The 16,639-nt window shown below is 63.0% G+C and overlaps 1 protein-coding gene across 5 annotated transcripts in view; it reads left to right on the forward strand.

Moving 5' to 3' along the window:
• The first annotated feature begins 1,462 nt into the window (after positions 1 to 1,462).
• The window catches only part of NFIC (nuclear factor I C), a 64,215-nt gene continuing 49,038 nt past the window's right edge, over positions 1,463 to 16,639 (forward strand). For 3 of the 5 annotated variants that reach the window (XM_069480668.1, XM_069480688.1, XM_069480697.1), the window contains exons 1-2: positions 7,817 to 7,947; positions 16,072 to 16,603. In XM_069480668.1, coding sequence (XP_069336769.1) covers positions 7,918 to 7,947; positions 16,072 to 16,603 — 562 coding nt within the window. In that variant the 5' untranslated portion in view covers positions 7,817 to 7,917. Of the gene's footprint in view, positions 1,623 to 7,816; positions 7,948 to 16,071; positions 16,609 to 16,639 lie in introns of those variants that run through there. The other 2 variants (XM_069480678.1, XM_069480707.1) reach the window with 2 other exon arrangements.

A 16,639-nucleotide genomic window follows, 5' to 3' on the forward strand; every position in this document is an offset into this window, starting at 1 on the left:
TTCCCTCGCCAGCACCTGCTTCAAGTTAACGGGAGGGGAGGGGCCTCTGGGAACCTCCCTGCCCGCCTCCTCCATAGAACCCTGGAAGAAAGGTTTAGGGGTCCGTGGACTTGCTGGTTGACTTCGGGAAGGTGAGTTCCCCTCTCTGAGCCGCACCTGTATCTTCTGAAACGTGGGAAGAGGAATGTATAAAGGAGATGACAGAACCTCACTGTCTAGAGCCAGGCACAGCGTGAATGCTCACGGGGTGGCTGAGAGCAGCATGCAGCCAAAACTTACTGAGCACCTACTATGCAGGTAGGGCTATTGTCATCACCCTAACCCTGGTGTCCTCCCTTGCGGGGGGTGGGGCGCAGGAAACCACTTCCCCAAAGGGGCCCCTGAAATCCTGGAGGGATTGGGGTCGTGGTAGACAGGAGGAGGATAACCCAATCCCCTTCCCCCGCTAGGCCTAGGCAACCCCTCCACCTCCCCCAGCTGCGCCAGACGCAGAGCTGGGGGGGAGGAGGAGGGGGCGGCGCCTACTCTGCGGCTGTCAGAGGAGGGGGGGACTGCGGGAGAGCGCTGGGGGGGCGCTGCGGCAGCCAGTCCCAACCCGCAGCGGCTCGCGCGGCAGGGGCGGGGGCGCTGACCCACCTCGGCCCGGCCCCTCCCCCGCTGCAGGGGCCGGGTCATTAATCCTGACGGGGGAGGGGACGCCTGCTCCCGCCCCCTCACCTACCGGGTCGCCGCGCGCGCTCCCCGCCCCCCGTCCCCGCCTGGAGCCCCGGTGGGACCCCCAGGGGACCCCCGCCCCCAGGTCTGTCGCTCTCGGTGTCCAAGTCTCTGTGTCGCCGTCTGTCCCGTCTCCCCGCTGTGCGTGTGTGTGTGTGTGTGTGTGTATGTGTGTGTGTAACTGTGTGTACCAGGACACCTGCAGTCACCGGCCGGGGCGGCCAGGGGAGGGGTCCTGGGGGTCCGCGTGTGGGTCAGTCTGAGGTCCCGGGCGTCTTTCTGTGACTGTCGGTCCGTGTGGGTCTCTGGGTGACACCTCGCAGACTGCGAGTGCCTGTCTGTGCTGGCATCCCGCAGTAGGTGCGTGGCCAAGACACCCCGCCAGCCGAGCGCGCGGGTCCTCATGTGTCCGGGTGGCACCCGCAGGCTGTGTGTCCGCGTCGGCGTGGAGGAGGCCCGGCCGGCCTGTGTCCCCGAGTCGCCTGCGCGCGTGTGTGTGTGTGTGTGTGTGTGTGAGCGAGCGCGCGCGCGCCGCGGCGAAGGTGGATCCGCTCGCTCCGCAGCCAGCCCGGCCGGCGCCCCACGACCCGCCGCCGGAGCCGCCGGCCGGGCCTCCCCTCGCGCGGGCCGGGCCGGGGATGGAGCCGCAGCCGGAGCCACCGCAGCCGGGCCCACGGCGCGGAGCAGCCTGAGGCGCGGGCGGCGCGCGGGACCGGGGGGAGGGCGGGCCGAGGGGAGGGTCCTGCGGGCCGGGGGGGCGGGCGCGGCGCGCCCCCTCCCTAGCGCGCTCGCTCCCTCCCCCGCGCGCCCTCCCTCGCCGCCTCCTCCCGCCGCCTCCGGCCCCCCCTCGCCGGGGACCGAGCGCGCTCGCTCCGGCGCCGGCCTCGCCTCCTCGCAGCAGCGCCATGGTACGTCGCCGCCCCCACTTTCGTTTTCGCCCGGGGACTTTTTGGGGTGGTGCGTGGGCTCTGGGCGAAAGTTGCGAGGTCTGGGGGGGCAAGGGGCGGGGGCCGCCCAGAGGAGGGGTTCGATGCGGGGAACCCCCCTCCTCGCCCGTCGCCGCGGGACCCCCACCCGCGATCCCCCCCCTCCGGCTGGGGGCGGAGCTGGCGCGCGGGGCTCAGCGGGAGACCCCAAGTGGGGGGCCCCTCGCGGGCACCGCGGAGTTGGCGGGGAGGGCGGGGCTCCCGGGATAAGGCCCCCCCTTGCCAAGGCCAGGCCCCCGCCCCCTCCCCGGACCGGACCCGAGGCGGGAGGGCGCGGCCCGGGGCGCACGACCCCCGAGCGCGCAGCCCGCGGGGGCGCCGGGGCGGAGGAGGGGGCGCGCAGCTGGGCGGCGCGGGGCGGGGGTCGCAGCCGCCCCCGCGGGGTGCCCGGCTGGGCGAGCGCGGCGCGCCAGCTAGCGGAAAATGGCCGCTGCGGAGAGGGGCGGAGAGCGCGCCGCGGCCGCCGGGCGCCTTGAACTTGGAGCCGGGAGGGCGGCCGCGCTCGGCGCCGCGCAGGGGCAGCCGCCCGGCCAGTCCTCGCGCCGCCCCGGCCCCGCCCCCGGGCAACCCCAGCCCCGCCGCGCGCGCTCGGGGTCCCCGGCCGGAGCAATCGCCGAGTCTCGGCCGGGCGCGCCCCAGGCTCGGCAGCGGCCGCACTTAGGGTTCCGGTGTCCGGACTGCTGGCCGGGGTTCCGGTGTCTTCCGTACCTCGAGGGGTGCGCGTGGAGCCTCCCCTGTGCTCCCCAACCGGGCAGCCCCGGCATCTGCGGGAGCGCCCGCGCTCGGACGGCCGGGGGGTCCCGTACCTGCGCTTGGGTCCCGACGCGTCGGTCCTCTCCTTTCAGTGTCCGTGTGTGTCTGCGCATCCACGTGCTTGTGCGTGTTGTGTTGTGTGTGCCTTAGAGCATTGTGTGGCCGTGCGACAGTGTTGTGTGTCTCTGGGTGATTGGGCGACTGTGCCTTGCGTCCCTGCGGGGCGGTGTTGTGAAACTGTGTGGCCGTGTTGTGGGTCCCCAGGGCCGCGTGTCCCTGGGTGACCGTGGGATGTCACCGTGTGTGTGGCCGTTGGGGGGTTGCCAACGAGTGGGGAACTGTGTCGTGTGGCTGCGTCCCGGGGGACAGTTGGGTGTCGCTGTGTGTGTGTGACTCTAGCGCTGACTGTCCCTGGGGATGGCGGGTCTATATCCCCCCTCCCTCCCCCACCTCCCCCCACCAGTTCCTTTTTTCCCTGTAACGCCGGCGGCTGGCTGGGGGCGGGGGGGGTGTGCGCTTCCTTTACCTTTGCCAGGCGCTGCCCCTTGGTCTCATCCCCCTCTCCCCGGCCCCTCCACTTCCCCCATCTTTGGGGGTCCCCCATCCGCGCGGCCCCAGGTGGTCCAGGCTTGAGGTTCGGGCGCGAGGTGGCGCCGGGACGCGATCACTCAGCGCGCCCACGTCGCTCGCCAGGGGCTGCGCTTGCGCGCCGGGACCTGCCCCGAGGGGGGCGGGGCGGCGGGGGGGTCCCCCCTCCCTCCCTCCACGCCGTGGAAGTCCCGCGGGGGTGGGTGGCTGCAGAAGCGCATGTAGGGCCTGGGGTGGCCAAAGAGACCCCTCTCACGCCGCCACGCTGGGGAGACCCAGGGGCGCCCGGACCCGCCCCCAGCCCTGCCCCCTGCACTTGCCCGGGGCGGGCACAAGGAGTTGTTTTCTTGCCTCCAGGGGAATCCCCGCCGCACCTCGCGTGCCCCCCCCCCCCGCGTTTGATACAATTTTCTAAATATAAAAACCCCAAGGCCAAGCTGCAGTCTCTGCTTTTTTCTTGAAACCCCCATCCCATTTCCTGGGGCTGTTTGGGAAGGGGCGAAGGACCAGTCCCACAATGACACACGGACACACACACAACACCCGGGGTCACACCCCCTGCACCCCTTCCCAGCCTCAGACACACAACACTCTCCCACCGCACTCCTGGGCAGTTGGACACCCTGGCCGGCAAGACGCATCATTCCCCTCTGTCCCCAGTCCCTGCGTTGTGCACAGCAGGACACATGCATGTGGCACACTTCAGAGCACACACCTGGGAGACACCCTCGTGGTGCATGTGTCTGCATAGCTCTGCACACACAGCCACACACAGACACACGGACACAGACCCCTGCAGAGACAGACACAGGCACCTGCACTTCCCCTTCCATGTCCCCACCGTGTCCCTTGCAAGGCCTCTGGGGGGAGTTGGTAGGGACAGCCATGCGGGAGGAGCAGGGTGTGGTGTGCTGTGGGTTCTGCTTGTGGGAGTGTGTATGCCTGTTAAAGTGTGTGGTTGTGTGTGTGGGGGGGTGTGTGATGGTGGACACGTCTGTGCGTTCCTGGTTGTGTGTGCACTTGTGTGAGGGCAGTTGTGTCCAGTGTGGTGGTGAAGAGGTGTCTTGTGGGGAATGGTGAGGGTGTTGTGTTTGTGGCTGTGTGTGTCTGTGAGTCTGTGTGTCTTTGCCCACTCCTCTCTGAGGGGATATTTGAGGCCAGGTGTGGGGAAGTCTCTGTGTGTGTGTGTGTGTGTGTGTGTCCGTTTTTATGTGAGTCTCTGTGTTTGTGTCTTTATACCTGTGTCTCCAAATGTGTGTGTCTGTATCTGATTAAGTCTGAGTGATGTGTGTATGTCTGTGTGTTGTGTGTCTCTGTGGTGTGTGTATGTCTGCACCAGCCCCACTGTAACAGCCCTCTGTTACCTCTCTTGCCCCTAACATCCCCTTCTCAAAACCCAGTTTCTCATCTGTAAAATGGGAACCACACAGGACCCCTCGCAAGGGCTGCAGGGAGGCGGCATTGTCACCACCGGGCATGCAGTAGCATTTTAGCACACAGGCTGGCCCTGTGCACCCTGCACATGGTTGTGTCCTTTTTTCTCTGGGTGTAGTAGCTGTGGTGTCACCGTGGGGCGAGGGCGCCTATCCACCCTGCCTGAGCTGCTGTGTGAATGGCACTCACTTTTTGGAAGTTTCATTTCAATTACAGAAGCCATTGCTAAACATATGAAGAGGATACAAAAGTATCCCGAATACAAATGGAACCCCCCTCCAAGGTCATTACCATCCAGAGCTTTCTCAGAGCATTGACACAAGTAACAGATGTACATCCTTTTAGAGGTTATATGTACATACTCATATAGGATACAGCATCTGTGTGTTTTCATAAAGGATACATGCATATTCTTGCAAAGGATACATGCATATTTTCCTAAATACATGTGTATTCTTTTAAAAATCCTAAATGAGATCTTGAGTTTCCTTGCTGAATGGACAGCAGTGGGTCTCAACCAGGAGTGATTTCTGTCCCCAGGGAACACTTGGCAGTATCTAAAGACATTTGCAGTTATCACGACTGGGCGGATGTGCTCCCTGCATGGAGTGGGTGGGGCCAGGCACCCTGCAGTGCCCAGGACAGCCCCACCCCAGAGAAGGGTCTGGCCCCAAATGTCAACAGTGCCAAGCCTGTGCCCATGCCGGGATTACTGAACTGGCCCATCGCAGATGGACATAGTGGCTGCTTCCAAATTGTTGGCATTAGTGTCATCGGGTGGTAGTCAGCCCCTTTGCTCACCTGTACCTGGGACAGTTACAGAGAAGCCTACGAGTGACTTAATTGTAGGGGGAGGACATTTTTTATTTTTCAACAGATGAGCCAGATTGTACTCCAGAGTGCCAGGAGATGAATCTTGCACCCACCTTCTGGGCCCTACACACGCGCGCACACACACACACACACACACACGAACACACACGCAGGTCCAAATCCACCAATTGCTTCTTAAAGAAACTGCTATGCACGGGGCACTGCTGTTACCATCGTGCAGGTAATCAATCTGCTGGTTTACCCACAGCCCAGAGGGTTCCCAGCTGTCATCATCCCATTTCATGGAGGGACAGAACTGGCGCAGGGAGGTTCAGCTGCTGGCCGAGGACACACAGACCAGGCAGCAGCCCTGCATCACAACTGGCCTGCTCTGCATTTATTGCACCTGCTATGCGTGCTGCAGGGGTCCCTCCTGCCCAAACTGGGGCATTTGCTGCTGTTCACGCACTCGCAGAAGCGTCTACTAGCTACCCACCGCCACCAGTGATATTAACACACCCTCCACACATGCTGTCTAAACCACTCCAACCTCCCCAGTCTGCCCAGGTGCGTCCTGGAGTCATTGCCATGTTACAGATGAGGATATTGAGGTTCCTAGAGGGGCAAGCTGTGCTCTGTAAATTTCACCTTCAAAAGGGACCCCGGTGTGAAAGGAACCTAAGCTAAGTGGCCCATTGAAGGTTGCAGGCGGTGGGGGCGGGGCATGGAACTGCCCGGTCTCTGCAGGCTGGGAGAAGAGTCTCAAGTCAAGTTCAACTTTTAAATGTCTTCAATGTCTGCAAATTTCAGATTCTCCCCTAGACGTATCTGTAGCATGTTTTAATAAAATACTGTTTTATGTTATGTCAGCATTCGGATACCCAGACACCCTCCTCCCCATTCCTCCTGGGGGTTTAAATGCCCCCCACAGCTACGCAGTGGGTTTTAAACAAATATTTATGGCGTGCTCACCGTGTGCTAAGCACTGTTTGAATAACGTCACCCTATGCGGTGGGGAGCCAGCGGGGGGGCCCAGGGAACATGCCCTGCGTGAATCCTGTTGCTTGTAGCTCAACTGTCCTGCCCGGGGCAGTGGTGTCTGTTCTCTGCGCCTCAGTTTCCTCTGCCGTAACACAGGATAACGGGGCTACAGGCATCTTGCATGTCCCCTGGGCATGGGGCAGCTGCCTGGGGTTGGTCGGGAGGGTATCAGCCTCAGGACACTCTTGGGGATGACTCAAAATGACCAAGCTTTCTAAGAATGTCTTAGTGGACATTCACTCTGGTAAGGGTCATTTTCCTTATGCTGACTGACGCCATGGGGTAGGCACCGTTCGGGCCACTGTATAGGGAAGGACTCCTGAGGTGGGAACAGGAGATGCGGCAGCCTCTGGGCGAGGCTGGGAGCATTCAGGGAGCCAACTGGGGAGGGTTGGGGCTCCATCATCGGATGCTCCCCATTGGGGGAGGGGGATCCTCAGACTCAGGGGAGGCCAGGTCTGCGCCCTGTTATTCTATAGGGAGAACAACAGAACTTTAAGAATTTAGGCTCCACGGCCAGATAGGCTGGCTCTAAGCCACACTCAACCCTACGTCCCTTTCCGCATCTGTGAAATGGGCACATGGCGGGCCGGGTAGGAATTACTGACACTCGGGAAGAGGTTGCAAGAGTTTATCGGGCCAGCTGCAAATTCTGCCTGGACATCATCCTCTGGGGGTGCTGGGGAAACTGAGGGCACAAGGGTGCCAGGCCAACCTGCCCCTGCCCCTTTGGCTGCAACTGCATAGAGTGCAGATTCTTGGAGGGTCCTGGGTTAGCTCCGGGCTCTTCTGGCCAGAGGAGGGGCCGTTGGACCCAAGCCCCTCTCGCAGGGGGACAGCAGCCCCTGTCTGGCTCTGGAGGGAGAGGGGAGAGAGAGTGCCGCGGGACACCCCCCAAGGCACCCGGGGTGTACATCTTTAAGGGGAAAGTCGCGCGCCCGCGCCGGCCTCTGCGCACGTCACTTCTTCATTCTTTCCCTCCCCCCCTTGGCTCGTTTCTCCAACTTCCCGGCCAGCTCCGGGGGGGGGGGGGCGGGGGAAGGGGTGCGCTTAAAAATCCACCTCTGGCCCCCAAACGTCCAGCGACCGTCCGGTGCCCCCCTCCCGGCGGGGGGACCTGCTGCGGTCGGGGCGCCAGTGGCGCGCGCGTTGGTCCGGGCTGGTGCCCTGGCCTGGGCAGCGGGCGACTGGGAATCCTGGCAGTCGTGGGGTGGGGGGGCCGGGAGACCTGGGTGGGGGGAGGCTTTCCTTCCTCGCTCGCGCCCTTTTTTCCCTCGTTTCTTTGAAAGTTGGATGTGGAGAAGTGGGAGGTTCAGGGTGGGAGGGGAGAGACATTGGGGGAGGGAGAGGGGAGGTTGTCAGAGGGTGGAGAGAGACAGAGACAGAGAGACAGAGACAGAGACAGAGGAGAGGGGGAGAGGGAGAGGCGGGTGCAGGAGAGGGAGAGCGGAGGGAGGGGCGGGGAGGCCGAGGGAGGAGGCGGCGGGAGAGCGCGCCGGCCGTGGCCGCGGGGTGGGGGGGTTGGAAAAATGACTCAGTAAGTTCGGTGCGCCCGCTCCGGCCGGCCCGCGCCTCCGCCGTGCCCGGGATGTATTCGTCCCCGCTCTGCCTGACTCAGGTACGGCCCCCGCCCGCGCCCCCAGCGCCCCGGCCCCGCGCCCCCCGCATCCCCAGCCCCGGAGTTTTGAAGCCGGAGGAGGCGGGACGAAAAAGGCGCGCGTCCCTCCCGCCACCCGGGCCGGGATGCCCCCTCCAAGGTCTGGGGTCCGGTGGGGGATGGGTCGGGCCGGGGACCCCCTAGCCCGGACGCCCCCCATACAGACACCCCACCCGGGACTCCCGCGCTGTCCTCCCCACCCTCACCCCCGCCCTCGACTGCGGGACCTCCACCCCTCCCGGACGTGGGGACTCTGTCTGCAGACTTGCCCTCCCCCCACTCGGGACGCGCTCCCCACCCCCCTCGCTCGGGAAGGTCGGGAAGGGGGGCGCCCTCGGCGAGCCAAAGGCAGGGCTGTGCGTGAGGCGACCGGGCTGCCTCAGACTGGAATCCAGGGGGTCGTGGCTGGATTCTGGGTCCCCGCAGCTCTCTTGAGAAGAGGACCCGTCTGCTGTGTCCCCGGGTCCCCCCCACCAGCTAAGGCTGTGCCCGGCCCTCGGCCGCCGCCGCCGGTCCCCCCGTTATTGGCCCACGTGTGCGTGGAGGGGGAGGGGGCGCGCGAAGTTGGACGCGCCAGGAGCGGGGGAAGGGTGCTCGCGTTCCGGCTCGGTCTCCCCTGTCGCCCCCACCCCGCCACCTCCCCAACACGGTCCCAGTATTTTCGCCGCATGGATCCTGGATTCTTGAGCCTCGGCCGGGAGGAGCCGGGAGGAGCCGGGAGGCCCGGCGTTCCGGGGTCTGGCCCGGGCACTGCGGCGCTGCGGACGCCCTCACCAGCCCTCGCCAGCCCTCGCCAGCCCGGCACCTGCCCCTGCCCCCTCCCGCAGCCTCTCACCCCTGGCCGCGCTCCCAGCCTGCCCCCGGCTGAGCCTTGTGCAATGACCACAGGGGTGTGAGGGGAAGGGGCGGCTGTTCCTGCCCCAGGCCGCTCCCCGGGCCTGACTTCATGCCCCCAACTCCCTCCGCGCCCCCCAACACTGCAGGTTCTACTATCCACATCTGATGCCCCCACCCCCATTTTGCAGTGTGTCTTTAGGCTAGTGAGATTCTGGCCTCAGTTTCCCCAAGGTGACATGGAGCTAAGGCTGGTTCTGGAGAGAGGGGCAGTGTGGCCTCCAAACTGTAAAGTGCTGCACGTGAGGGTTGCAATTCCAGCGAGAGTCGGGGCTCCTAAGGAGCACTGTGTGTGGAGTGTGTGGACGTCTGGCTTCTGCCCCAAGGAATGCGGAGGGCTGGGGACTCCCAGGTGTGATCCTGGGGTCCCCATTCACAGCGGGATCTTTCTCACTGGCCCCTTCCAGCTGCCACTGGGAGCTCTTGGCTTCCCACAGGGAACGTGGGGGCTGGTGCTGAGGGGGTCTCAAGCCAGTCCGCCCTGTGATCCCCCTGGGTAACCTCGGGCAAGTCCCTGCCTCTCTCTAGGCCTCAGTTTCCCTTTCTGAGCAGCTTTTGTGGGGGGGATTCCCCAAAGCAGACATCTCCTTGAAGCTTCCCAAGAACAACTAGGGTTCAACTTGGGTTTGCTGTGCGACCTTGAGAAGACTTTGCAGTCTCTGGGCTTATGGGGTGGCCTGGGTGGTTCCGAGGTGCCCCCCACCCTTCCCACGCTGGCCAGCTCAAGAGAGCCACGCAGGAGGGGCGGCTATGCCAGGGTGCCCCGGAATTCCCCCTCGGAGCTGCTTGGGAGACGCCTCCATTCAGATGCCTGGGGAGGGGGTGGTGAAAGTGGGGAGCCCTGGCTTTGCCCCGGGGAACTTGCTGCCTCTGCCTCGATTTCCCTAGGGGGAGGGCTCAAAAACGCCCAGGGTTGCTGTGTGCAAGAGACAGGGAGAGAAGGGGGCAGAGACAGGCCGAGAGACAGCAGAGATGGGAGGCCAGACTGGGGGTGGCGTGTCCCAAAGGCAGGGGGCTTCCCCCTTTTCTGAAATTCTCCCACTCATACCCCCTGCCCTGGAGGGGAGCCCAAGACCCCCCCTCTTAGCTTCCCCTGCAGCCCGAGTGGGACCCCTGCTGCTCCTCTAAGGATGACGGGCCTGGTCTGGGGTCCCCAGTGGGGGGGGGCGCTTAGAAGGCCCCGGACTGCGGCATGCAGGGCCCCCCACTCCTGGCTACCTGCCTCAATGTCCCGAACCACATGCCCCGATGTCTCTCATCTTGGTCTCTCTCGGTCTCTCTGTGTGTGCCTGTCTCTCCCTGTCTCTGTCTCTCTCCAAGTTCCCATCTGTCTCTTTCTATCTCTCTATCTCATCCTCTGTCTATCTGTCCCATGCGTCTCTCTGTCTCTCCCCCTCTCTTTTCGAAACCTCTCTTTGTCTCTGTGTGTCTCTCCCCGTCTCTGTCTGTCTCTGGGCCTCCCTCTCCCCCATCCCCGGCTAATTTTACAACCTGAGCCCGACCTAAAATAGCTGCTGCCTTTTAGCTGATCCGACCCGGATCCTCCTCCCAGGAGCCGAGGCCGGCGGGGGGTGGGGGGCGCCTCCGGTGCCAGCCCGCCCTGTGCCACCTGGGCCCTGCCCGCGCTGCCCTGGAGCATTCTGGGAGCCCCGTCCCGGTCTCGGCGGTGACTCAAACGCTTTTTCACTTTTACTCTTAAGAGGAACTGCGCGGGCCGCCGTTACTTCCATAAATCCTGGCGGCGGGAAAGGCCACCTCCCCGCCAGCCCCGCCTGGGCCTCCCTCCCCGCCGCCCTCCCGCCCGCCACCGCCACGTTAGTTAGTTATTCCGGGTTTGGGGCCAAATCCCTCTTGGCTGCGGGCGCCGAGGATTCCCCGGGCCGGGCCACAGGCTGGGCCTGGGCAGAGGCCACCTCCTCTCGCGTGGCTGCCTGGGCCCCTCCCTCATTCATTCATTCTTTCCTTCGTCCCTTTGCCTCACTCTGCATGGCAGCGGCACTCTTTTTACTGCCATTTCTCCAGCGGGGAAACTGAGGCAGGGAGGGGCCGTCCCCCTGCCCCCCACTTTGGTTTGATTTAGTAGATTGTCATGTGGCCCAGGCGGGAGGTGGGGGTGGGGAGGCAGAGGCAGCAGGGTGGGATCCGGAGAGCGTGAAGGAGGTTCTGCCAGAGCCAGGGGGGCCCAGCCACTCAGGGCTGGGACAGAGGCTGGGACCCAGAGAGGGCCAGGGCCCGCCCCGTGCGGCACAGCGTGGCTGGCGGGCCGGGATTTGGGGCTACTTCTCATCGGGGCGGGTTGGCCAGGCCTGGGCAGGTGGGCTGGTGGCCTGTGATTTGTTCCCCTAAGAGGCACGATCTCTGTCCCGGTGTCTCTCCCTCGCTGTCTCTCTGGCGTGTCTCTCTCTGTGCCCGTGTCTCCCCTCCCCTCTCTGCGGCGGAGGTGCCTCAGCACCAGGGCCGGCGCCCTGTAAATCACGAAAGCTGGGATTCTGGCCGAGTCAGCGTTCTCGCTCCCTCTCCTCTCCCTCTGCCTGTCTGAGCCGTCCTCCCGCCCATCTCGCACCAAAGGGACGGAAACGCCGCCCTGTCCTGCCCAGGCCTCCTGCCCCGTGCAGCCCCCCAACCACGTGTGCCCGTGTTTACACACACACACGGGCTGCCCCCTCGCACGTCCATGACACACGCAGCACACACGCGTGCAAGCTCTCTGACACCCGCACCGATGGGGACACCCCTCGCCCCGCCTCCGATGTGCCCGAATAGGGCTGGGGGTCACCGAGACAGAGACCGAGAGCCTTCCTCCCATCTGCCAGTCGTGCGACTCTCCCCGCCCTCCTGTCCTCACCCTGAGACGGATTACTCAGTCCTCCTCAACTCCTCCTCGGGCGGCCTGAGGATTCGTTCGGGGAGGCAGGACACTTCTGAGGCCCTCAGTGCGGAGCCTGGCACACAGTCGGTGCTCAATAAATACCGGCTGCATCGTGAACGAATGAACAATTCTGTTGGTTGAGAGAAGGGACTTTGGTCTTCTGAGCCTCCATTTCTCCCCCATGTAAAAACGGGAGGGGGGACACGACCGTGCTGCCCTCAGATACTCCACCCTGGTATACAGTAGGCGTCAAATAAATGCCACAGTGGTCGTGGTTGCTGCTAAACTGTAATTGTGTCAAACATCCCGTAGGCATTTTCCAGTTGACCCTCCCTTTGTTCTGTCACTTAGTTCAGCATAAACTAGGCTCTGGGCCAGGGGACAGGGACAGTTGGTGACCGACCTTGGCTCAGACCCTCCTGGGGCTTTTCTGTTGGTCTTTTCTCTGTTGCTGGGCCCTGTGCAGGGTGTCCTGGGTCTGAGCAGACCTGGGTGGACACCAGCATCCGTTGTACCGGGTGGGGGAGTGTGAGTGGTGGTAGCTTAGGCGGAGGGTGGTAGAATCCACGCTGGGTAGTCCAGGCAGGGGTCAGGCAGGAAACGGGGAGACAGGGCAGGGCCCGGCTGCCACTTTGGTGGGAGCCGGCCTCCCTGAGGATGTGGCGAGTGTGTGACCAACAAGGAGCAGGGAACCACGTGGGATTCTGAGCTCCCAGAGTGTGGCGTGGGTGCTGCTGCGAGCTCCACACCCAGACCCTGGGCTCAAGGGCTCAGGGGTGGGGCTGGGGCTCGGGGGCTCCTTCCTGACTGTGTGACTTCAGCGCTTGGTGCCTCAGTTTCTTCCTCCGGACAGCGGGCACAGTGACAGTTCCCATTTTGTAGAGTTGGTGGCTCGACCCTCTGCCTCTAAACGGCGCTACCACATTCCCTCCCTGTCTCTGTCCTCCACATCCGAAGCCCTCTGGCTCAGCCCTCCTCATCCTCCAGGGACACCAGGGCACAGAGAGGGAAGTCAGGAGACCCAGGGCTCACTGGTCACTTAGGCAGGGAGTGTCCACTCTCTGGACTCAATTTACCCAGTTCCTGCCTGCATGACCTACCCCGTTCCCTCCCCGCCCTCCTCACTCTGCTCCTCGCTGTGCCACCAACACGCCAGGCGTGATCCTGCCCCAGGGTCTTTGCACAGGCTGTTTTCTGCACTTGGAAAGCTCCTACCTGGAATTGTCATCTTTCGGGTCTTCATTCAAGTGTCCCCTCCTGCAAGAGACCTTCCTGGACCACCTCCAGCTAAAGAACACCCCTCCCTCAGGGATTCCCTGACCCCTCAAACTCCTTTACATTTCTTCAGAGTGCTTTGCTCAACCTGACATTTTGGTACATATTTGTTGACTTATTGACACATGTCCCAGGTCAGGATCCAGGGGGAGGGTTGAGCCCAAGCTGCTGCCAAGTCCTCAGCACCGTGTGTGGGGCTGGCACACAGTAAACACTCAGTAGGTCTTTGTTGAACAACAGAAGGAGTCCCTCCCTCACAAGGTTAGATGAGAGTTGTTCACAAGCTCTGATGCTCTGAGCTGGGGGAAAGGAGTTACCTAGGTTAGAAGCCCTGACACTGGTGCCAGACGGTATTGATTGAATATGAGCTCTGCCTCTTGCTAGCCATATGACCTTGGACAAGTCACCCAACCTGTAGAAGAGAGCATTGAAAGCAGGGCTTTGAAGCATGCATAGGAGTTTGATGAGATCCATTCTGATTAAGGATTGTTGAATCACTTTCATCTGGAAAACTTGTAATTGGAGTTTCATGTCCTAGTTTGCTGGGTGGGGGGATCACAGGGAGGCTGAGAGAGGGGCACAGCCCAGGGCACTGTTGTCTCAGCTGCTGCTGCCCTCTTTGGCCAGGAAGCCCCAGTGGGCCACACTTGGGTTTCTGGAAAGGACCCAGCCTTGTTCCCCTGTGGCTTTGCATCTCTGGTTACCAGGGCAAGGAATAAGCCCCACCCATCTCCGTCAGGCTGCAATGTCCATTTCTGCCCATTGTACAGAATGAGAAACTGAGGCTGGGTCATACTGACAGTGAAAATGGAGACTAATATCCCCCCATCTCCTTCCCTGGCATTGAGTGCCTCAACCGTGGGCCTCAGGGTCGGAGAGGGGGGTGATGGAGCTGGACTCAGAGACACCCCCTCACCGCCAGCCTGTATGGTCTAGGCTAGGTCTGGGGGAACCCTGGGGAGAGGCTGTTTGAAGGAAGGGACACTGGAGACAGGGCATTGAGGGATGTGTAGGAGTTTGGAAGGATTCTCAGTATCTAGCCTGCCTTGGCTGCCTCCTTTGCCCGTTCAGCCTTTGAGGGGATTGGGAGGTGCCCGGGGAAGAGGGTCTGGTTGTCGCAGGTCTTGTGGGACAAAGAGAGTGATGGTCCCTGTCTCTCACCTGCTCTGACCTCCCAGGATGCCTGAGGGAGGAGGGGGCACCAGGTCCATGGCCCAATTACAGGCTGTTTTGCTTCCTGTCTCCACAACCAGCCTGGGTCACCAGTAACATGGGCTCCCACCCCTGCCCGCCTCCCTGGCACCTGTCCCCAGGAGGGGCCCAGGCTGAGAGAAGGAATTTGGGGTCAAAGAGAGAGGGGACTTCAGGGCAAGGAGGAGTCAGGGAGAGGAGACCTGGACACTGTCATCCTGGCCTCCTGCCCACCTGGCGGCCCTTCCTCGGGCAGTGACCTGTGTCTCTGTTGATCCCCCGACCCCAAACCACCACCCTGCCCCCCACATCTCTGGCCAGGTGGCCTGGGCTCAGCTGACCAGCTGTGTGACACTGGACAAATTGCTGCACGTCCCTGGGTCTTGGATGTCGAGTGGCCTCCAGGCACGGGAGAGGACGAGGGTGGCCAGGCACTGGGGTGGCCCCCATCCTCTGTCTGCCTTAGCAGGTCTGCTCGGGGGTGGGGGGGCCAGGCATAAAAAGGCCCCGAGGTCCAGTCCCAGCCGCAGCTGTTGTGATGACTCACGCTTCGGGGGACGCTGGGGTTGGGGAGCTGGGCTGGCACCAGCGGAGCCCCGTCCCGCCTCACCCTGGCCCCACCAGGTGGGAGGCTATTTTCAGACCCTCAGTAATAGGTGACATCTGATGTCCCTGCCTCCACCCTGCAGCACCCTGTGGCCGGGGGTGGCCCAAAGGGCACAGAGCACACGGCAGAAGGGTGCCCCGGCAGCGGGTGCTGTGCGTGTCCGGCCAGAACACGGACTGGAGTCCAGAGTAGCTGTTTCTCTTGCTCCCGGGGAACCCAGCCTCGTGGAGGACAGGCTGTGCTGGGAAAAGGGTCGATGGCCTTTGGGGCGGTCAGGGTCCTGGTTCTTATCCTCACACAGGCCCTTAGACCCCCGTGGGACCTTGGCCGGGTCTCCACCCCTCCGTAAGCCTCAGTTTCCCTACCACGCAGCAGCTAGCAGCAGGGTCCCCGGCCTTTTCCTGCCTCCTGGGAGACTGTGGGCAAATGTACTAATCCTAACAGTTTCCTTGTCTGTGAAACGGGTTTTGTGGCCGCCCTTAGGCACCTTGGATGAGTCACGATGGGACGTGTGTTGAAGTCACAGCTCCGGCCGGGTCTCAGAGCCTCCCTGGGCCTCAATGTTTCTCTCTCTGGTTCCTCCTGCATTGATTGAGCACCACTGTGTGCTCGGCCCTGCTCTAGGCATTGGAGGAGGTGGCCGCTCATCCTCCACCGTGAGGGGTTTGCAAACCACAGCCTGGAGCCGGGTGCCCGGCACCTGCTTTTGTAAATAAAGTTTTATTGGCCCACGGCCACTCTGATCACTCTCATCTCATGTAGGGCTGATTCCGCACTAATGTGAATTTTGTGTGTATCCCGCAAAACCTAAAGTGTTCACCATCTGTTTCTTTGGCATAAAAGTTTGCCAACCCCAGTTCTAGCAGGCAGAGAATGCGTTCATGACTTCCCCAGTCTCAGTTTCCCCGTCTGTACAATGGGTCCTTCGTCAGTCCCCACCTGGGACACTTGCCTTGCTCCTTCTGTAGACGGGGGTTCAAGGTGGTCCTCCCTGAACTTCTGCCATGGCCTGCGCCTTCGTCCAAGCCCGAGACCCCGTTTCCTCACCCGGGCAATGGGCTTTTGCAGGTGCCCCGCTGCTGGGTCACCTCTGGCCTTCAGTTTGCCCCCAGCGGGATGGGTGGGTCTGCAGTGGCCCACGCCTCCCCGTCCGGTGGGTTTGCCCCGCTCCGGCCTCAGTCTTCCGGGCAGGGCAGTGGGTCCGCGGTCCCCGGCCGCCTGCTGACGCGTCACCTCTCTGTCGCTGCAGGATGAGTTCCACCCGTTCATCGAGGCCCTGCTGCCTCACGTGCGCGCCTTCGCCTACACCTGGTTCAACCTGCAGGCGCGGAAGCGCAAGTACTTCAAGAAGCACGAGAAGCGGATGTCGAAGGACGAGGAGCGGGCGGTGAAGGACGAGCTGCTGGGCGAGAAGCCCGAGGTCAAGCAGAAGTGGGCGTCGCGGCTGCTGGCCAAGCTGCGCAAAGACATCCGGCCCGAGTGCCGCGAGGACTTCGTGCTGGCCATCACCGGCAAGAAGGCTCCGGGCTGCGTGCTCTCGAACCCCGACCAGAAGGGCAAGATGCGGCGCATCGACTGCCTGCGCCAGGCTGACAAGGTGTGGCGGCTGGACCTGGTCATGGTGATCCTGTTCAAGGGCATCCCGCTCGAGAGCACCGACGGCGAGCGCCTGGTCAAGGCGGCGCAGTGCGGCCACCCCGTGCTGTGCGTGCAGCCGCACCACATCGGCGTGGCGGTGAAGGAGCTGGACCTCTACCTGGCCTACTTCGTGCGCGAGCGAGGTGAGGCGCCCGCCGGGCAGGGGGAGGCCGGTGGGC

Source organism: Eulemur rufifrons, chromosome 2 (assembly GCF_041146395.1).
Source record: "Eulemur rufifrons isolate Redbay chromosome 2, OSU_ERuf_1, whole genome shotgun sequence".
NCBI classification, from domain to species: domain Eukaryota; kingdom Metazoa; phylum Chordata; class Mammalia; order Primates; family Lemuridae; genus Eulemur; species Eulemur rufifrons.